Below are 22,863 nucleotides of genomic sequence, written 5' to 3' on the forward strand. Positions count from 1 at the left end.
CCAGAACTAACATAAAGCTTCCCACGGTTGTGATGTATAATGCAAAATTTTATACCCTAAACCAGCCATTATATTAGTACTTCAGAAGAGCCAAGCGCCACATTCATAACACAGAATCTGCTCAGTAAACTTACTTTTATACCAAAATATAAAATATTAAATTAATTATACAAAATTATTTTTCTTAATGGCAAACCAAACAAGCCCTTAGGTAGAGCTAAATTTATAATAGAAATCAGATAACCAAAAGGCATCAGCTTTAAATATAGCACCTGAGTCGGTAAAAGCTCATTTGTTCATTATATAGTTTGAGACCAAAATTTCAAAAATTCATCAATTAAAAAATACATGTGTTACACAAACAGACCAACTTGAAACTTTTTTTTATGACTGGCAAAAGAATGCAAAGGACAAATCAAGAACTCAACCAAGGGAACACCTTGGGAGATGTCGGGAGGCGTCCTGTCAGTACTTCAACTCCAGTCTCTGTGACCTACAAATTATCCATCACCAGAAACACATCAATCAACGAGCAAAATTTTCTTTGCAACGGGAAAATAGATGAGACAGTTTTCTCTAGTTAAATATTGTGTTCAGTTGCAACAAGATCAATTCATCAAGACAAGTATCTCAATTCAATCTGAGACAGCATGCAACAAAGAGCTTCCATTAATCATTCAGATCCCAAAAAGGATGTATAATAAAATAATACCAGGAGAGTGTGTTCAAACTGAGCACTTCGTTTTCCATCTGCTGTCACAGCAGTCCATCCATCAGGCCACATCCGATCACGCCAAACTCCTGAAATAGAATTAATCAACACAGGGGAAAGAGATTTTATATTGAATAGTACATAATGAATTCAGAACTGAAGAACTTACCAGCATTAATCATTGGTTCAATTGTAAAAGTTTGGCCGGCTTTCATCACACCAACTGCTTTATTTCCTGATCAGGCTAAGGTAACCAAAGGATGATTGACAGAAGTAAAGCCACATTTACACAGAGATCGCCACAATCCTAGAGGTACTAAACTGTACCATAACTGAAAATATTATGTTAAATCAAAATACTGCTGTTTCTATAGTGCTAGATATTGCTTGAAATATGTGATGCATTCACATTTCACTGCTCGACCTAACACATAGGCTTAAATGTTAAAAAGATTTTTTTTTTGATAAACCATAAAATCTTAAAGACATTGTTGAGGATACTTGAATAATGCGGAATATTTGGTGCACAGTGGAAAAGCTCTCCAATGCCATGACCACAATATGACTTCACCTGTCACCCAAGTTTGCAAGAAAACGAGAACATGAAAAACATGTCAACTTCCAACAAAAACTGAGCATCACTGGTCCACTTGATGGGGTTGTTAGGCAATCTATTTTTTGTTTTATCTTACCACAGATAATCCAGACATAGAAGCGTGTCGGTTGATGACCTCTCCAATTTCCCGAAACCGTACCCCAGGCTTAACTGCAATGAAATGGCACAATTAAAAAATGACACCTAAAGTTTAGATCAACATTGCTAGCTTACATATTTACTGAACTTCACTTCCTTAACTCTTCAATAACATATTGAAAAGACAATTCTCAGCAAGACCATTTGTCACCACCAAGTAAATATATACAGAAAAATGCAAGAAAAAATTTAAAAGCATAGAAGAAAACAAATTTAACGAGTCAAATTGACGAGTCATACTGTATTTGTTTATACAAGCTACTGGACATGCCTTTTAAGAAGTAGGGGATGTTCACAGTTTGGTGAAAAAACAAACCAAACTGATTTGGTTTCGGTTTGAATTTTAAAAGCTGACAATATTTGGTTTGGCTTCGGTTGTACTAAAAAATAACCAAACCAACCAATAAATTATTTTTTTTTTGAGAAAGGTAACATAACCAACCAATAAATTATATAAACTAATTTTATAATGATTTTTTTATATATATGATATTAGTTATTCATAAATAGTTATAATATTTGTACCTTTTAATTATTAATTAATTTTAGTCTCTACTTATTTCACATGCATTGTAACACTTTTAAAGCCCATTTCTTAGAAAAACATCCAAACCCAACCCTCTAAAAGTTTAATTGTCCAACACTGTAGTCTGTAAGTCCAATTATCTAATTGTGAATATGCGGTGTGGTGTATTGTATTGCCAATTTTTAAGCCATCCGTTTACTCTTCAATGATTTGACCATTTGATTTTTGAAGGGTTTGATCATTCTATTTGGAGTTGTATATTGCTATAGTGGAGGAACCTCTATAGTTATGCAACTTAAACATGCAAAAGCTTCGGAATAGTGTTGAAATAATAGAAGATTTAGACATATTCATCTTGTGATGGTAAAGAGAAATTTGTTATTCCTAAGCCTCACTTGAAATAGTTGTCTCATGTGTATGTTGTTTTACTATTATCAATTAATCATTAGCTAGTCATAAACCCATAAAGTATGAGGTTCTTAGAACAGTGAAATCTATGTACATAACGTATCCAAGGCTAACAAACAGTAAAACACAACCTACCAATTGCTATTGCTTTCTCCAAACACTCATATGTGCACTGGACTAACCGTTGAGATGCTTCATCAACATTACCCACAAAGAAGGTTTCATTCAGATCGCCTGCATAATCAGCAGTGCACTAGTTAAACATCAATTCTGCAAAAAGTTGAAACATTACCTATAGATCAACATGAAAATTGGTTCTTACCATGAACCCCTTTGTAATATACAGTAACATCAACATTTACAATATCACCATCCTCCAATTTCCTGAAATAAAGAGCAACCAAATGACATACAGCACAAAACAAATTCTTATCAGAACAATACATATAGTAAGCACATAACACAGTAAAATGCGCCAAGGAAAGAGCAAACACAAGTGAAAATTGACAAAAGACTGTCTAGATTCATCGGTAATTGAGCATTATTAAGCTCTCGAAAAGTGTAACTTGGTAAGAGCAGTAACTTCCTTCCCTCTCACTAAAAAACAAAGGGGGGTACTAGACCTAATCTGAATGAACAAATAAGACTAGTCTCATAGCTGAATGTAAGACTTACCTTGCATCTGGAATCCCATGGCAGATCACTTCATTGACCGACCTGCAACAGGCAGACAGATTTCCATCTTTTAGTAATTTCTAGGACTTGCCTACACAGATCATAAAGAACATTTGCAAGGTAAAGTACCTACGTGCAGCATGACTTGGGGAAAAAATGATAATTTAGGGGAGACGGATATCCACCTACATATGCAACCAAAAAAGGAGTTAAAGCACCAGATCCACATATTAGAAGACTAAGTGATCCCATACATAGCAATATCCCTAAGAACAGGACTTCCTGTGAGCTTTCATCGATATAATATGAAGCCAACAAACTTTGGCTAGGATAATATACCAACCTATCTTAAAAGAGCATCACACTGAAAGAAAAGGGAAAGTAATAAGTTTTATGGAACCAATAACTTAGATCACATAGGTTCTCAACTGGGGAGCAAAGAGAACATCTTGTACCAAGTATAAAGACCAGTATCATTAGTGTATCATAATGTATGTGATTAAAGTGAATATGCATAAGTTGAAAGCAGTGTTGTCAAAGGCGCACTTAAGCCCCGAAGTGAGGCTCAAAATGTATTGAGAGCTTCACCTCGCTTAATGAACTCTTCAGTCCTGTCATCAAGGTTCTAAGGCATACTCTCCCTTGCCGATGAGCCTCTTCTGAAGAGGCAACAGACATAATTGATATTTCACTTTATCAAATTCTTTTTCCAATTTCTTTTTTTTTTATAAGGTAACTTTGTATTCACACAAAAAAAAAAACTCATCAAATAACAACTGATGAATTTACAACCCCATAGGGCATCCTGATAACCAAAAACCCAAAAAAGAACTTTACATATATTTTGTCAATCCTGATTATAATTATTAGTCTTAGTCGTACATATACATATATATATATGTGTGTGTGTGTGTGTGTGTATTTGTCTTTTCTTCCTTTGCGCCTTTTATCATTAAGACCCGCGCTTTATTTGTGCCTAAAGCCCCAACGAACCTTTGAGCTTTTTGCTTTTGATAACACTAGTTGAAAAGAACTACGGGATTTTGCTTTAACACAACTTGATTAAAGTGCTTCTAACGTTTTGAACATATCAACATAAACTAAAAACATTAAATGTAACATGTTGGTAAGTGGAAATGACCCCAACTAAAATATGCAAGCATGAGAATTGATTAATAATAAGAGTTTTATCAACATACCAGCAGCAACAGTAACCTCATGGACCACTGCATCAATTTCATCAGTAGTCACGCCAGGTCTAATAATACGAGCAGCTGCATCCAAAACCTCCCTTCCTATCTGAAGATATATGAACGTGAATAAACAATAACTTCAAACAAACAAAAAACAATGAAGCTGAAGGAGCAAAGACTGCCCGATATTTATCCCCTTACCATCTCTCAACCAGGTACTTTAGAATCATTAAACTGACTGTATAATACACAAATATTGTAGAAATCCCTATTTCTGATATAGAATTGGATTCGTAAAGCTAATGCATTAGAAGGAATCTCAAAAATCTAAACTACTGATGAAGAACCAAGTGAACATGCTTATACCATGGTTCTTTGCCAAAGATGCAGGGCATGAAAACTTTATAACCTAGGAACACTAACCACCCTTCATCTCTTTTGATTAATTGACCAAGTCCCCAGCCCAGTTGAGGATAATAGGACAAGTACATTCAATGAGACCCGAGAACTTGGCAAATAAGGCTGGTGTATGTGGTATCCCCTTGGGTTGGGCGACTATCAGTTCAAGTCTACATCTGTGCTTAGCTAGCATAAAGGTCATTGCACACTAATGCAGAAAAGGTAACAACTCCTTTGTCGCTTGGGATGTCATTGAAATTGAGTGCTGTTGATTAGACAATAAGTGATGGGTGATTCAGTGCTGTTGACTTGACAATAGATGATGGAAAAGACATCTTTTCCAGAAACTTAGGTGCTAATAAAACCAAGTAAAATCTACTATCTAAAAAGCATTGCTACAGGAAGGAAACGGCACCTGGCAGTAGTCCCAGAGATACATTCAAGACCTTGATTCTAGTTATTGATTGATCTTTCAAAATTCACACATCAAATTGAAACTAACCCCTAGTTGTAAGTTGTAACATCCTACACAAGTCCTCCCAACTTGGTTTCTGTCTGATCTCTAAATATAAAATGTGAACTCCTACGTTTCTAGGCTTCAATCTCACTCAGATTTCCCACAAAAGTCTTGCCAGGAAGCAATTGCATATATTACCAAAATATTACAGAGCATAATATAGGAGTATATTCTTGACAATCTGCTTCCACTTCATTCTCCATTTGCATAATTCCTTTCTTGGTTATTTTCGTCCCCTTTTGGTTGGTGGAATCATAAATGTCAACACATCTTCCAAAAGTCCCTTAAGTTTCCTAGGCCACATCAATACTCTAAAGAGTGGTATGAACTCTCCATGAATTGGTTCATATCAACTTCACACCCCGTTAACTGTCCTGCAATATTGGTGTTGTCGAAGTACATGGTATCTAATAAAGGGTGGAGCAAATGTAAATGTCTATGCTTCATTAACTGACAACAATGATTCTTTTGGAAGACTAATTAAAAAGACAATTTGTTGGTAGAACATAATCAAGAGACATAAAGTGGCAATACTTACTCGGCAAGTTTCTCTCATTCTCTCAATCAGCTCTGGAGTTTTGATCTTCAGAACATTTAAAGAGAAAAGAAGCAGGTGGTGAGCAAAAACCTTGTTTGTTACTACAAAAAGATCTAGTGTAACTGCAAATCATTACTAACTCAACATAATTAGTACCTCAACAACATGCTGCAAATCACTACTGGGTTCAATTTTTGGGATACCCTACAAAAATAACAGAAACAAACAAAAATAAAGAGCATATTTTATATCATTGATAACCAGAATGAGAAAACGTGCAATATTAGGCACCTAAGCTCCTAATGATAAGAAAAGTAATTGAAGCAACTGTCAACATTCTTGGTATCCAGCTCCATAAGAGACGGGGCAAAACACAACATGTGTGCGCGTGTATGCATAAAGTTTGAGTGTGTGTATATTAAACGGGGACTAACACTTGAAATATGCAGAAATCAGCTAAGATGACTTACATCATATGCCCAATCAGGTAGATCAATGTGAGCAGGTACAACACGCTTTTCTGATATTGGATAGGGCCTCAGCGTCCTGAAAAACGTAAGCACCTTAGATTTTGGACAACAAACAAATGCAAACAGCAACTTCCATAAAATAAGAGAGGAAAGATAAAGAAAAAATAGGGAGAGTGATTCTGTCATCCTTGAAGCAAGTGCCTAGCAAAAAACTATGTTCAAAAGGAGCAAAAGATGAGAAGGAAACAAACTTCTTAGTGTTCTATAACAGAAGAGTGTAGTCTAGTATTTTTGGACTGAACTAAGAAACTAAAGCGCCCGGTGACTTATCTTACTTCAGCTATCAGAGCCTTAAACCTAGAAAACTTCTCTCTTTTTTTTATAACCGTGGTGTCGGGGTCAGCTTGCATGCGCCTCGACTCCACAGGATACCTGTCCCCTCCCACCAACAACAGTACCAAGTAACTTTGTCCACCAAGGCTGGGACAGATGGGAAGAAGAAAACTTCTCCTCTTTGATATCAGACTCTTAGAAGATGAAGATGGATAATTGTGTTGAATACTTGAAAAGAAATTCCTTCAGATGACACAAGGTGGTGAATACTTTGGCATAAACGTCACAGCTGAGAATTAAACAATCTTCACATTCACTCCAATATCACTGAAAATAATTAGTTCTGGTTTTTTTTTATTCCGAAGGAAATCATTCAGAAAATACAGACAACTCATAAGTTTATTTACTCTTCACAACTTATGCATATAGCTGTTTGGACAACCACTTCAGGTTCATAACAGCATGTTTTGGTAACCAAAATACAGTTTGCATAATTTGAGCATGAGATAATTAAAAAATATTCCACTAATATAGCGAAATATAGGAATCAAAACAAGCATCCAAACAAGTAAAGGAGGAAGAGGAATACACTAACTCAAAATAGACTTTGCTAGCCTGTTTTAGTTTCATCAAGGGTGTCAAAAGGAAAGTTGAGTTGAATTTGCAATCAAAATGAGGGGCAGGTCATTAACCCACCCAAAGGTTTTCTGGCCGAGATGGGCTAAATAATGGTTCATAGCCCAACCGGCCCAACTCTAAACAAGTTTTAAGTTATTTGTTTAACCACCAACAAAACTAATAAAACTTTTCTTTCTTTATTATGTCTATATTTTAACATATCAAACCAATATATATATATATATATATATATATATATATATTTAAATATTTATATATTTATATATTTATATATTTAGTTTCGAAAAAATTAAACTATATTGACAAATTTTCTTATGGGTCAGTTTGGGCTACATATTTAGAGCCTGTTTGGATTGGCTTTAGGCTTATTTTTATCATTTTAGCTTAAAATAATGTGCTTATAGCACTTTTTAATTTACCCAAACAATCCAAAAGTGTTAAAAGCTATTTTTGCTTAAAAGCACTTAAAATAAACCAATCCAAACAGGCTCTTAGTCCAAATCATCCCAACTTTTAGATGGAGACATGGGTTGTGCCAAGATTGGTCCTCCATGAAAATAAGCCCAACCTGCCAAATGTTGGGATGGCCTAATTTTGCCACCCTAGTAACATCACAAACTTGCAAAGCCCCTTTAGTAATTCTCCATCCCATAGTACGACAATTCTAACAAACTGTAGCTGGACATAAATATCGATGAGAAATGCATTCCATAATCCGGTGAGGTTAAGGACAACAAAGAGCAAGGATCCAAACAAGTAAAGGAGAAGAAGGAACAAACGACTCCAAAATAGACTCTGCTAGCCAGTTTTATTTTCACCAAGAACTTTGTCAGGACCTTTACTAATTCTACATCGAGAGCAGGACAGTTCAAAGAAACTGTAGCAGGAAATAAATGTCAGTGAGAAATGCATTCTAAGGACCATTCACCGATGCCAAAACAGTGTTTTACTATCATTCACAGAGTTAGATATTTTCGGACAAACTAAAATCTGACCGGGAGAGGTCCAAGTTTTATGTAAGACATGATAGGATCAAATTAGAAAGTAGTCCATTACCAAATAAATGCATAGTTCTAACTTTTCTAATTGGAGAGGAACCATGGAAATCCAAAACAAGGTTGTGAGGTATGTACATATTACATCAGCAAAGGTTGAAGATAAAGAACCAAATCCAACATACCCAGTCCAGTCAAAATGCGGAATTTTTGGTGTTCGAGCCTGTCCTTTCCTCAAGCAATATAGCCAACCATCACTAGGTGAGGCTGCATTTTGTTCACCTGGAGTTTCAGTTGCCAGAGATGATAATTTTGCCTTCAAGTGGACAGACTTGTGAGAACTCCAAGATGCCTTGAAACAATCCTGCGTGCTGACAAGAAGCAACTTGCATCAAAATCAAGGTATTAGACTAATGGCCAGAGAAAATAAAGATCTAACTATTGTCATAGGAAGAGATTCTCATCCCATTAGCCATTCATCTTTTTGTTCAGTTCACATTTACAGCAGTTATAACTTTCCAAATCCACTTGGATTTGATCTATCAGACAGGAGGTTGCAGTTCTCCAAACATTTTGTTTAGTAGCTAGAATGTAATATTCTTCTAATGTCTTCTCGTTGTTTCAGTTTCCACTACTGAAACCTGAGTTTTTGACATTGAACAACTAATGCAGATAGGGAGTCCAGCTTTCTAATATGATAATAGACAATAGACCTATTACAAAAGGTTCTGCAAACATAGCATGGAGGAGCACAGGTTATTCACATATCAAATCTTTAACAAGCAGTGAGTACACCCTTATCGCTATCTTACATCACAACAGCTATACCAAACTAATACATACCATGTACAAACTGCTAAAAAAAAGAATAGCTTATTTCCCACAGATGGACGGTTTCGGCTATGATATAAAGTTATAAATGATACACAGCAGTAATCCCAAATTTAAGCTTCAGCTAGATAATGAAAAATGGAGAAGATAGCTCAGAAAAAGAATGGTCAAAGCTACAAACCAGAAAGCAGCTCCTTCACGAGGAAGCTTTAACTCCACGCACTTAGGACACCTTCAAATAAAAGAAAAAATAATTTAACAGAGATATCACAGGCAGAAACTCTTCTCTGAAAGTAACAGCACTAAAAAACAATTACAGGCAGTACAACTACAAAGCTAAAAGATCACACACCGCAATTGCAAACAGTTGTTGGATGCATTGAACTTCAAAGTTCAAGGATAATTAATGAAGGTCCCGAAAATCAGCATCGTCAACCATTCAGCTTTAAACCACAATAGAACCTATACTATATTTTTTATAAACGAGAAATCCCCTGGTTCCAGCTTCAGAAACCCAAAGGATAATGGGCCTGCCCTATCTTTTCTTTTTTTTTTGAGAAGGTAACAGTACCTGCCCTCATCTTTACCACTTAAATACTAGACTTTCTTTTATCAGCACCACTAGATACTAAACTTGCTTCACCAGCTAGGATTTCAAACTCGGGACTTGATATCGCATCGTACTACATTTGCCAATAATAGACCTACACTCAAACTGAAAAGAATGAATTTAGCCTATCACTGCTACATAAAGGGCACAAAAATCCCCAAGTTATGAGAAAGATCATTTGTATTTGGATGTATTAGCTAATGACAATCCCTCCATTCCATCTTCAAGTCATAAAACTAAAAATACTACTATTTTCTACCTACTAGAATTAGAACATCCTCTTTCATCTTAACCCCTTAAAAATCCACTTAACTCTCAAAAAAATTTAAATCCTATATACAAATATGCAATTCGCATAAGCTCGAACTCAGTTGAATATCTGAAAACATTTATTTATATCCAAACATTGAAATTCAACAAAGGAAATTACAAACTATCACTTTGCAGAAACACTTAAAACTCATACAAAAATTACAAAGAGTGGATACATACTGAAGATGAGCAGGCTTGCTACATTTAGCACAAGATAAAGCAGCTTCAACCACTTCTGATCCTCCTGCCATGGATTCTTTCAATAACTCTACAAAGTACAAAATCATTATTAATCATCCCAATATACATATAAAAAAAATGAAATAAAATTTAATAAAAACTATGGATTAAAATGGTTGAATCTTTGAAGCTGGATAAAGCTGACCTTTGAAAATGGTTATGGGTGTTTTCTTGCAAGGGAGAGGAAAATAGCAAGAGGGGTTTTTCAGTTTAGGGTTTTCCAGCGGAAAAAGGACTAATAAATAAACTAAAAAATAATTTTAAAAAAGAGGAAAAATGCTACATTATGGACCGCTAAAAACAAATAATATATTACGTACTAAAAAACTTTTATATCCTCCTACGTGCAATAATGATTTTCCAACCAATTGTATTAATTTTCCTTATAAAGGTAATTAAAACATTTAAGTATTAATGTTCGATATTACTATTATTTGATAATATACCAAAACTTTTTTATATTATCACTTTTCTAAAAACAAATTGTGCAATATAATTAGAGAGTTAACTTTTAAGAATCACGTCACTTCATTTCTTCTATTAAAATAAAAAAAAAATAGAGTTAAGAAATTTATTACTCCATCCATTTTAATTTATTTGATGAATGATAAAAAAAAAAAAAGGATTTCTTAACACATACTCCATCTGTCCAACAATAATTGTCCACTATACTATTTTGGAATGTCTAACAATACTTGTCTATTTTATAAAATCAATGAATAATTTTACACTTAGTTCTTAATTTACCCTTATCATTAATTATAGTTATTTTCCTATAATATTTTTCAAGACATTGTATTTATTATATTCAAAGGGTGATATAGTAAATTACCCTTCTATTTATAGTTTCTTAAGAAGTGTGCAAAATCAATAATAGATAACTATTATTGAACATAAGGAGTATTTACCAACATAATCAGATATCAAGTTAAATATATCTAAAATGTAGTAGTACTTGATTTAGAGGGGCTACAAGTCATTCTATTTGTTTTTTAAAAATGCAATAATCGTAAAATATATAAATTTGTTAAAATTAAATAATTTTTTAACTTATAAAAATATACAAAATAGGATATGTAGCTGTAGTACTCAGAGGATACAATCTTCTTTTGCCTAATTTTGAGAGTACGTAAATTACTAATCGTTTGATAAGGTGTATTAGAATAATACTCCGTTGAATAAGGTGTACTAATATTTATATTTGTAATGTTTGCATTAGTTATGCTGGCATTATTTGTTATGTAATATTTAAGTTGTTGAATTAAAAATTAATACATAATTTCAAACATATATATACTTTGTGTATTATTCAAAATGTTGAATGGCTCAAGTAATAGAGATGATGACTCATATTCAAAATGTTGAATGGCTTGGCTTTGTGTATTATTCAAAATGTTCAAAGAAAACTATTTCCACATAAAGAACAAAAGAGTTGTATATACTTAGCTATTTAGTTGGTGTATTACTAGTACAATATCTTATTTAGTACACTTTTTCAATTTAGGTATACATTAGTTATATACTCTATTTGGTATTAAGGTGTGTATAACTAATACATGGAAACTCACGGTATTAGTAATGCATAGAATTTTAATGTGCATGCATTAGCATGGTCAAAAACATAATTGTCCATCAAAATCTTTTTCACGTCCTTTTATCCATATTTGTGGAGGATATTTTATAACCAAACATTATTTCAAGAAATTATGCAATACTTCTTATTTTTATTAGTACACCTATTCGTACCTACTCTACTATTTTTATACACCCTACCAGACGACTATAATTTCTACAAAGTAACTTTAGTGGTAACATGCACATTTCCCAATTTAATACCCTCCACATTGTTGAGTGTCTTGACAAATAACATATCATATGCCAGCCCAACATGGTACTCCACTTGCTGGGATCCAAGATTCACCTTGTATGAAATTTGTTACTGTAAATGGGCTTGCTTCATTGGCATCACGTAACACATGAAAACCAGGCCAATTTACTCTGTTTCCAGTATTAGCTCCACTCCCTGTATTCATATACTCTGCATAATATAATGTCGAAAGTGCAAAATCACCACTCCATTCTTTCCACCCTTTTGGATCAATCAATCCATCCAAATCCGTCTTAATAAACACTGTCCTTGAATACTTTTTCCACGGTCTGCCTAGGTAATTCTTGAAACTATCTTTAACAGCAGTGAACTCCGAAGATGAAGAAACTCGCGAATTTAGTATAACAATCCCTGTATTTTCATTTGAGTCATCCCTCCCTTGTGCTGTTATCATGTTGGATTGGTAATCCATTGGTTTCTTAACAAAAATGTCACAATTTTGAAAAACGGCAGATGCATCACCAAATATGAAGTCGATGGTGCCATATACGTGACAATCGCGATAAAATTGTCTTAGAGAGTGTACTAAGAGCGTGTCTTGGTAACCTTTAAAGCTGCAACGATAGAAAATCGAGAGATCTGAGCCTACTCTTAGTGCCACTGCTTGATGCTTGTTTGGTCCTGCTGTGTTCTCAAATGTCATGTCTCTGGCCCAAAATCCATCAGCAGATACGCCTATAATAAAAATGTCATTATATATGACTAAAGTTGTGGTTCATGAGAAAGTTACTCATTGTGCTAGTGAGAAACAACAAATACAACCTGGCTCGAACATCATTGTTATATAAACAGAATAAATTAAATTCTAGTATATGTGGGACTTACCAAATGTAGCTGAGCCCAAGGTGGTAGCTCCATCTGGGACATTTTTATAACCAGTAACGATAGTTTTGTCAATGCCATCACCAACAAACATCAAGTTATTAAGTCCCCTTCCAATTTCAACATTTTCGCGGTATGTACCAGATTTGACATACACAACTGTTCTTTCTGGTCGTGTCATACTAGAGAGCGCAGCCACAGCGTCGTTGATGGTCTTGTAATTGCCAGAACCATCTAGTGCAACTACTATATCAGGTTTGGATGTTGCTGCATTCCATGATGCCAAAAGCCCCTTGCCTTCTTCATTGGAGTTCATTGGTATTAATTGTGCCCCTGTCACCAAATATACATTCATAATAGCTAGTACTACTATTTAACTTTTGTAAACCACATCATTTTCCAATGAAGCATGTATACCGGACCACCCCTTTGCCTAAGGCGACTCCATCATGACAAGGCCAAAATTGAAATAAAATTTTTGTCCCAATTTATAAACAAAACACATGTTTTATATTATACCCAGAGATTTCATTATTATTATTTTCCCAATGAACCAAACATCATCCCAAAAATATATAAATAAAATAAACTTGTCACTATTAATTCTCATATTATAATCCCCTAAAATCTCGAGATAGTTAGTCCCGAAACAATTCCTGGTTGTATTTCATCTCTCAAAATCGTATGTAATTTTCCTTATTTTCCAATTTAATTACTACTCTTACGTTTTCGAACAATTATATGTATGTAATTATGATTTAGACAACCAAATAGTATGAAAATTTACTGTATCGATTTATAAAAGTTATAATAATATAAAGCAAATGTAGACCACTCAAAAGGACCATTAAAGGGGAAAAGAAAAACCACTAGTGCAATTTTTAATTTTCCATACATATACACTTAAATTATTCAAAACGAAAATTGCAAATAAAATCAATAGTAACTTATAAAATAAGGTAAATATCTTTTCACATCAGCTTAAATCATACTTTATTAGTCCCAAAATATTTGTCACGTTTTCACCTATCAAGAGTCAAACTATATAAAGTTTGATCAATATTTCAAGATATAATTTTCCACCAATAGAATATGAGAAAAATTGCAACTTATAGTTTTCGAATATTTAAAATTTTAATTTTAAAATATTAAGTTTACTTTAAAAATTAATTAATTAGTCTCTCGAAAGGTGAAACATGACAAATATTTTAGAACGAAGGGAGTACGACCATAATAAACATTACGTCATACTATTAATTAATGTATATAGGTTAAAATTCTATCATCCATTGTTTCGAGCTAATTTTGTCACCGACAAGAGTTGCAGTAAAATAGTAAGACGCACCCGTTCTTGTGAGAGTCGTTAGTTGTCGATAATGAAACAATGCATCCTTAAGCAACAAAGTCAAGTTTTGAGCTTCTTCATTTCTACTTATAAAAGTAGCTAAGCCTTTCTCTTTTAAGCCATCTAAACAACTCCTATGACTTGCTAATGCTGCACTTAACCAAGTAAGAGCATCATCATGGCTGTAATTATACTTGTGATGATCACCACCAAACACAACCATCCTTGCTAGTCTTGGCTCAGTCTCTTCATAAAGCTTCACACATTCATTATAGCATTGGTCCTCTGCCTCTTTATTAAGTAATTGTCCTTTTAGAGTACCCTTAGCCCATTTCATGGCACTTAACACCCTCACCACCTTATTATTAATTATAAGATATTGGTTGCTAGTGACATTGTTAACATTATTAGAAACAACAACAATGGCTAAGAGAAGAAGAATAAAGGTTGTGAAAGTGGACATTTTTGAAGACATTAATTAATTGTTGGAAGGACTAGTTAGACATGATTATATAAAGGTACAATTGTAGACGGTCACTCATAGATAAAGGGGATGGAGTCCAAGACATGTGTCCATGATTTTGCTAGTTGCTGAGTGAAGCTTGAAATTTGTTTGTTTCTATGGAAACGGTGCACATTAATTAAATCTTTGAATACATGACATACAACACTACTATATATGTTTTGTCGCGACGTTCTTAATTTCCTACCACTTTTTTAACACATTATGATTAAAGACTCATTAATTATATATGAAACCTAGCTATTTTGAGTCAGATTTTGTCTTATAACAAAGGGCAGGAAATTAGTTAAGCCATGCATGCATATATCCATGATAAGCTTCAACACATTTTTATTAGAATTTTTTTTGTCATAAATAGCTGTCGATCAAAGCCAACAAATGTACGTTGTTTATATATTGATATATGATGTATATAAGATGTAATCATCAAAGGGTTTGGTGTAATCGATGAAACTGAGGTCTCGAGTTCAAATTTTGGATATGAATTTTCTTTTTTTGGGTAAAAAGTTATTATCTTTGAAAATATCCTACCTGGCGTGAATTTGAATTAGTTGGACTTCAATACAGGTACATATATACATGTACAAATGTACATTGTTTATATATTGATATATGATGTAATTAAAAGTTGTTTTTTTGTGTGTTTGAACATTAAAGATAAGATCGTGCGGGGGTATATATGTATATGTATTGAATAGAAGAAAAACCGAGGCATCATCATATATATATACATTATACGTCAATTGTACAGTTGTACCTATCCATACTTAGATTTTAGCTAATTAGGATTTAAGTTGTATACGCTAATAGTTGAAATTTTCCTATTTTATGTATGTTTGACCGATTAATTATTACATAATACTATTATTTACTCCATCCACATTGTTGTTTGTCCTAGTTTGATTTACTAAGAAATTTTAAAAGGAAATGTTGATTTTAAAATTGTGATTTAGTACAGGTTATTATTATACATGTATGACTTTAAAGTTTCTTATTAAGAAAAAAATATAAAAATGCACTATTCTTTCCAAAAGAACTACCTAATTATAAGAAAATATTGCCAAACAAGATGGAGCAGGCGGAGTATTTTGTTTCAACATTTGATTCGCGCTTATTACAAATGGTCTTAAACATAATTGCTCTTTTCATACCAAAATACTTGTTATATTTTATTTTCCAGAGTTAAATTATTTGAACTTTGATCAATATTTTAAGACATATTTGTTTACTATATTAATATTAGCATTAGAAGGATTGCAACTTGTAATACTTGTTTTAAGTTTAATTCAAAAATATTAAATAAAATTTACTCGTATTAATTAGGTTTAAAAACGATCAAATTAATATATATGACAACTATTATGAGACGGCCGTGGAGGGGGTAAACTTTTTTAAGTGTAATTTAATAGTTTAAATATATTTTAAGTTATTGGTGTATTATAACATTAAAGGATACATATATTGTTACTTTGAGAAATAAATTTTTTCTACATTATCACTACTTCCAAAGTCGAGGTAAGCACGCAAGAGACAGCTAGCTAGCTACTTCACGAGGTTTTGAATTGCTGATTAGATCAACATTCTACAAAATTCACATATTCAGAGTACTCGTTGTTCATTTTTACTTGTTTATAATATTAAAAATATATTTTAATTTTATTTGTAACTTTTATCATATCAAAAGAAATGCATTTTTTCTATATTTTACCTTTTTCTTAAATTAATTTCAAGATCTAAAATTAAACATCATTTAATATGAATAGTTATGATAAAATATTCATATCAATTATTATTTATCAAGAGACCTGCAAAATTTAACCTTGACAAATAAAAATGAACGAAGAATGTATTTAAGATATTTATGTATTGTTAAAAAAAAAAGTAGTCATAATATGAAACAATTCAAAAAAGAATGTATTTAGATGTATTAAACTTGAACAACGGAGTAGTTGTCTATTTTTGTAACTTTTGACCATTCACGTTACTTGTGCCGTTGTGCGCAAGAGACTTATTATTAGCAGCGGAATTGAACTAGCATTGGCCCAAGACCCAAAGTATACTGGGCTTCAAAAGCCCAAGCCCAAGTATAGATTCTTGTGTTATTAAAGATAAATTTTTGTGATTTTTTTATTGGATTTATAAGGAAAATTACATGGTTAAGCAAACATATAATAGTTAATTAGTTATCGTGACTATAGTTTTAGTTAATTACTATTCGCGATCAATATTCAGTGATAATTATGTGGGCTAGGGTTTCAAGTTTGTATAATATAATTTGTATAACTTTTGTATAATATAATTTGTATAGCTATTTAAAGTTCAGATGTTTGTGTTTGTATAAATTCGTTATTTCGAATTTATACAAAAATTATTCAATTATACAAATGTACACGTGAATTATAGAAACCTGCAAACTATACAAATGAGGCAGCTTAAACTGTAGCTACAATCCGTAAATATGCAAACTATAGTTATTGAACATATTGAGGTTATTTGCGAAAATTCTCTTTTTTTATATTAGAAACATAGCTAAGTAATTTTGATGAAGAATACTCACAGTTAATAACTAGAAATATAGAATTTTACACCTAAGATGGATTCAAAGTACACTTTTAACTTTTAATACGTTATTTTTTATTGATGACAAAAGACGATAACTAACTAGTTAGATTAGATTTGAGCATATTTTTTTTAGTTAAATTATTTGTATTCTAATTTTATCATCTTGAATGTTTTTTAAAAAAATTATTTTATTGTTTTCTAAAAAAAATTAAAGAGGTTAACATTAAAAAAACAAAAACAGAACACGACATCAATTACAAAAAGACATATATTAAGAGTGCAAAACATAATAAGCCATTCAAAACATTTTACACTTATCAAATCAATGTATATGCATTTTTATGGTGTTCGAAGGGGTGGTATGGTATTGAGTCAAGGTTTATCGAAAATAGTTTATGGTGATTGAAGAGATAGAGCAGTAATTTATTTTATTTTAAAAAAAACATATTCAATTATTTTTGTTTTTGTTTTTGAAGAAACACAATAAAAAGCAAGTTTATGCTTTAATCATTACACGATTAAGGGACAAAGTAACAGCTTTAACTAGAAAAATTATCATTTAGATAGAAGAACTCTAATTTGTTAGCAGAGAGGGGCCAGAAGATCAGACGGGTGTCAAAGAATTCATTATAATCAAAGAATACTTGCACTTTGTTTGGACGGTTGTTCTTATTGTTTCATAATGTATCGTATTATATTATATATATTGTGTTGTATTGTATCATACTATATTATTTTAATGAATACAATATTTGATTAGATTGTATCATTCTCTATCGTTACATGTATTAATGTCATACATTTATAATTTGAATGATAAACCTATAAAAAAAAAAGAGTAGAATACGAGATAATGCTACATATAGGGTAAAGGATAAAATAAAACTATTAACGAATAAATAAAAACAAAACAAAACAAAAAGAAAATACTAAGGCGATAACATAATCACACTAGATCGATCGTCATACAAAATTAGAAATTTTGTTATTATCAAGCAATGAATTCAAACAATAAATTTAAATAATAATCAAAATAAATAATATATTTAAACTAACAATACAATATAATGGATAACAAATACTTGCCTAGTATATGTATTAAGTCGATAAATGCAACACGTGTCACTTACTTATTATCAAGTACCCAAATATGATTTAATTAATTTAGCAGATAACATAGATAAGGATAACAGAATAATCATTGATATAATAATTAAACACTAGCTAGCTAGGTGCTAATAAGTCATTACCTAGATTTGTTTAATTTTCCCCATTGTAATTCAACCCCTAATTTCCCGCCACAGGCAAAAGTCTCCAAGAAGACTTAATTAATATTTTTTTTTAAAATCCAATTTACAAGGGATTATTGTTTAATATGTCCCGTAAGTACATGATTCGTACAGATATGAAGATTTTCATCATAATTAGATGACTTCAGTCCTTATCCTTGTCCTAATTAGACAAGTTTGCTACTTAATTACGTTGTTTGTTGCAAAGTCGTCTCATTCTTTAATTTGACATTTCTTATACCATTTTGTATGACCAAAATTCCAATCTAACACCTAATAATTCCATCGAACGAAAACTAGTTACAAAATAATTTGTCGTATTTCTCTTTTATATGCTTCTTAATAAAGTATTAATTAGGAGATAGTTTTAATATTTTATTTTTATTATGTCTTAAAATATGTTTTTCGTTTATTAAGTATTTTATCTTGTTAAAGAATTTATAGTATTAAAAAACAGTTACTACTAGACAAAATAGAGAAAAAATATTTCTTTTTTTCTAAAGCTTGTAAAAAGACAAATAATTTGAGGAATAGGGAGTACTTATTTCCACAAATTTCCTTAGTTTCCATTAAAGTAAAAAATTTTGACCCCCCAAAAAGAAAAAAAAAGTGATAATTGTTCTATCTGTGGGTGTCTTGTTTGAAATTTTATTAAAGCAAATATTTATGCTTGAAAATTATTGAATTGTGTCATTCACAAAACTAAGAGCAGTTAACATGTTGCCATCAGTACCAATCACTTGGTTAGGCTCATGATTTCTTGAATGAACTATTACTGCAGTTACTGACACTGTAACAAATTTAAAAAATTGTGGCAATTACATAAATTGTTGCTATATTATATTTAACGTCACTAATAAATATGAGTATTTATAATTGTAAACTTTGTGAACTGAAGCTTAATTAGAGGATCAGATAACTGACCTCAAGCTATGAACATACATGAAGAAGAAAGAGCATTAGAGAGAGAGAGAGAATTTTAAGTGAAGATAATTTTCATATATCAATTCTATTACATCTCAATCAGTTATATAGAGGTGTCCACTACAAACACACACGAGAGCTACAATTAACTTCAGCCTATAACTGATTGAGATGTAATAGAATTGATATATGAAAATTATCTTCACCTAAAATTCTCTCTCTCTCTAATGCTCTATCTTCTTCATGTATGTTCATAGCTAACACACACGAGAGCTACAATTAACTTCAGCCTATAGCTGATTGACAGCTCAACATCTCTAACAACCTAGCGTAACTAACTATCTCTATTCTTTCTAATACTCCCCCTCAAGCTGGAGTTTGTGTACATATCTAACACTCCAAGCTTGTCCAGTAGTAGATGATGTTGTGCAGCTCCCAGTCCCTTTTTGAGTAAGTCTGCAAGTTATTCCTTCGAACTAATGTGTTCTGCATGAACTAATCCATCTTTGATCTTCTCCCTCACATAATGACAATTTATTTCAATATGCTTAGTCCTCTCATAGAAAATAGGATTAGCATTAATTTGAATTGCTGTTTTGTTATCATAATGCAACTTGATAGGTGTGTCAATGCAAATGTTTAGTTCTTTAACAACCCTGTCGGCCACACAATTTCAGATACAACTAATGCCATACTTATGTACTCAGCTTCTGCAAAGCTTCTACTTACTGTGTGCTGTTTTTTTTATTTCCAGGATATGAGTGAGTTTTCCAGCCTTAGTACATAATCAGTTACTGACCTCTTTGTATTGGGGCATGCTGTCCAGTCTGAATCACAAAAGGCTTGCAACTGTGTGTTAGGTATACTACTTAAAAGTATTCCTTGTACTGGACTTCCTTTAATATACCTCACCAACCTTAAAGCCGCCTCCCAGTGTGAAACCTTAGGCTTCTGCATAAATTGAGAAAGCAACTACACAACAAAATTTATATCTGGCCTTGTGGTTGTCAAATAGAGCAATCCCCCAATCAATCTTTGATACCTATTTACATCTCGACGCACTTGATCATCTGTTTTCCCAGTGTATTCATCATATTCAACTGTTGTGAGTTTCACATTGGCCTCTAAGGGTGTAGCAACTGGCTTGGCACCACTTAGACTAGTTTCTGAAATAAGTTCTAAGGCATATTTTCTCTGTGTGAGCAGTATCCCTGACTTGGATCTCAACACTTCAAAATGCTAAGAAAAAACTTGAGATCTCCAAGATCTTTCATGTTAAAACTGTTGTGTAGTGCAGTTTTGACTTCTTCAACCAATTTGTTATTGTTGCATGTGATGAGTATATCATCTACATAGATTAAAACTATTGCTATCTCAGTCCCACTCTTCTTTGTGAATAGTGAGTGGTCATAAGCACTTTGTGTGAATCCTGCTTCTATTAGAGCCTCAGTTAGTTTGATGTTCCATTGCCTAGAAGCTTGTTTGAGTCCATATAAGGACTTGAGAAGCTTGAAAACTTTAATCTCCCCCTGCCTCTGGAATTCCTGAGGCAACTGCATCTAAACTTCTTTAGTCAAATCTCCTTGCAAAAAGGCATTGTGAATATTCATCTGGAATAAAGGCAAATTATAAGAAGCAACAACACTTATGACAATCCTCATAGTGACCATCTTGGCCACCGGTGAAAAAGCCTCATGATAGTCCAAACTTTCTTCCTGCACTGCAGTCGCATAAGCTTGATTCACATTAGGTGTTTATGCCTTGAGGAGAATGGCTAAATGTTTCATTTAATCCCATTAAGAACATCAACAATTTTTGTTGATGTAGGTAATCAATGTAGGCCTTAGGTTCAGTACAATAACATGAAGGAAGATGAATTAATGCATCAAACTCATCCCACAAGTCTCTCATTTTGGAATAGTACTCAGTGACAGAGTCATTGCCTTGTTTTAGGCTAGCTACCTCTGTCCAGATCTGATAAACTCTGGTGAGATTTGATTTGTCAAATCTCTCTTTGAAATCCTCTCACACTCGTTTTGCATTCGACGCATACACAATTGTGGTCAACAAATTAGGTGACATTGAGCTACTTATCCATGACAAAACTATAGTGTTGCATCTCTTATATTGGCCAGCTAATTCTCCCGTGTAGGTACTCTTCAGGCAGGATCATCTACGAAACCTAGCTTGTTCTTCACCAGTAGTGCCAGTTTCATTGAGCGATTCCAAAGTCCTTAATTTTCGGGACCTGCAAGTTTGATCGCAATTAAGGCAACTCCAGGTGTATCTGAAGAATACAACTACAAGGGATGATTGTGCCCAAGGGTAGCTACAGTCAATTCAACCATTGATGAACCTTAAGACGAGGAAGGAGATAGTTTCTTTGCGGAAAACAATCTACTACAGAGATCGCGCTGCTCTGATACCATGTAAATTTTGTGAATTGAAGCTTAGAGGATCAAATAATTGACTTCAAGCTATGAACATACATGAAGAAGAAAGAACAGTAGAGAGAGAGAGAGAAAATTTTAGGGCGAAGATAATTTTCATATATCAATTATGTTACATCTCAATCAGTTATATAGAGGTGTCCACTACTAACACAAACGAGAGCTACAATTAACTTCAGCCTATAGCTGATTGACAGCTCAACATCTCTAACAACCTAGCGTAACTAACTATCTCTGTTCTTTTTGTTGGGTTATGAAGGGTGATTAGGGCGTCATGCGGAAGCTTACAATTTACAAATCATATAGTTGATAAATCAGATAACAAAAACTTATACTAAAAAATCAAAATATTATTATATCAAAACTAATATAAAGAGAAACATTGAAACTTTAGAGAGAATAAATCTCCCCATAAACAAGACTCTTAAACGACTACATTGTGGATGTTATTGTTATGTGTTAGAAGAAAACAAACCTATATTTATAGAGTCCTAAAACCTTTCCTTACTAGAAAAGGAGTCCTAAAAGGAGAGAATAAACCAAATATGAAAGAATATTATATTTTCCTTTCAAGAAAAGTAAAAACATTTATGGTAATGTTTTGTCTTTTCTTTAAGGAAAAATAAATCTTAAATTATGGTAAGAAAATCAGGGCAAAACCCTAACACTTTTCAATAATAATCAACATTTTATATGAATATTGCTAAAGACTTTAACGACTCTTGATATAATAGCATTAACTCAATTGCCACTAAATACAAATTTTATTATCACTGAATATCTTCTGTTCAAATTTTATTATCACTGAATATCTTCTGGGATACTTTAGATTTAGAAGCAATATATCTAACTTGAATTCGACTAAACAATCCAGCAGATAATGATTTTATTTGTATTCCTTTTAAGCC

At 32.6% G+C, this 22,863-nt stretch overlaps 3 protein-coding genes across 3 annotated transcripts in view; all 3 read right to left on the reverse strand.

The window, feature by feature from the left end:
- LOC125845218 (plasmodesmata-located protein 8) overlaps positions 1 to 22,863 on the reverse strand; it is a 181,762-nt gene that overhangs the window by 140,189 nt on the left and 18,710 nt on the right. The gene's annotated exons all lie outside the window — the stretch shown is intronic.
- Positions 302 to 10,405, reverse strand: LOC125845132 (methionine aminopeptidase 1A). Its single transcript, XM_049524566.1, has 17 exons — positions 10,298 to 10,405; positions 10,093 to 10,180; positions 9,172 to 9,222; positions 8,345 to 8,530; positions 6,193 to 6,268; positions 5,879 to 5,926; positions 5,723 to 5,767; positions 4,275 to 4,374; positions 3,209 to 3,260; positions 3,076 to 3,117; positions 2,723 to 2,784; positions 2,536 to 2,634; positions 1,405 to 1,478; positions 1,214 to 1,283; positions 882 to 947; positions 713 to 801; positions 302 to 493 (listed from the first exon to the last, which is right to left on the reverse strand). The coding sequence occupies exons 2-17, from the start codon at positions 10,161 to 10,163 to the stop codon at positions 416 to 418; spliced, it is 1,209 nt and encodes a 402-aa protein (XP_049380523.1). The 5' UTR covers positions 10,164 to 10,180; positions 10,298 to 10,405; the 3' UTR covers positions 302 to 415.
- Positions 11,998 to 14,670, reverse strand: LOC125860366 (probable pectinesterase/pectinesterase inhibitor 36). The gene is made up of 3 exons (XM_049540343.1): positions 14,208 to 14,670; positions 12,866 to 13,195; positions 11,998 to 12,715 (listed from the first exon to the last, which is right to left on the reverse strand). The coding sequence occupies exons 1-3, from the start codon at positions 14,668 to 14,670 to the stop codon at positions 12,024 to 12,026; spliced, it is 1,485 nt and encodes a 494-aa protein (XP_049396300.1). The 3' UTR covers positions 11,998 to 12,023.

The sequence above is a fragment of the Solanum stenotomum genome, chromosome 1 (genome assembly GCF_019186545.1).
Source record: "Solanum stenotomum isolate F172 chromosome 1, ASM1918654v1, whole genome shotgun sequence".
In the NCBI taxonomy this organism is placed as follows: domain Eukaryota; kingdom Viridiplantae; phylum Streptophyta; class Magnoliopsida; order Solanales; family Solanaceae; genus Solanum; species Solanum stenotomum.

Excerpts from the sequence above, each read along its gene's own strand:
- LOC125845132 (XM_049524566.1), bottom strand. The coding sequence starts at position 10,163 with ATGGCAGGAGGATCAGAAGTGGTTGAAGCTGCTTTATCTTGTGCTAAA. Across the intron at positions 5,768-5,878 it reads ATTTGCAGCATGTTGTTGAG|ATCAAAACTCCAGAGCTGAT; the intron begins GTACTAATTATG and ends AATGTTCTGAAG. Across the intron at positions 1,479-2,535 it reads GGAGAAAGCAATAGCAATTG|TTAAGCCTGGGGTACGGTTT; the intron begins GTAGGTTGTGTT and ends ATTTCATTGCAG.
- LOC125860366 (XM_049540343.1), bottom strand. The coding sequence starts at position 14,670 with ATGTCCACTTTCACAACCTTTATTCTTCTTCTCTTAGCCATTGTTGTT. Across the intron at positions 13,196-14,207 it reads AACGACTCTCACAAGAACGG|GGGCACAATTAATACCAATG; the intron begins GTGCGTCTTACT and ends ATTTGGTGACAG. Across the intron at positions 12,716-12,865 it reads CTTGGGCTCAGCTACATTTG|GCGTATCTGCTGATGGATTT; the intron begins GTAAGTCCCACA and ends TTTTTATTATAG.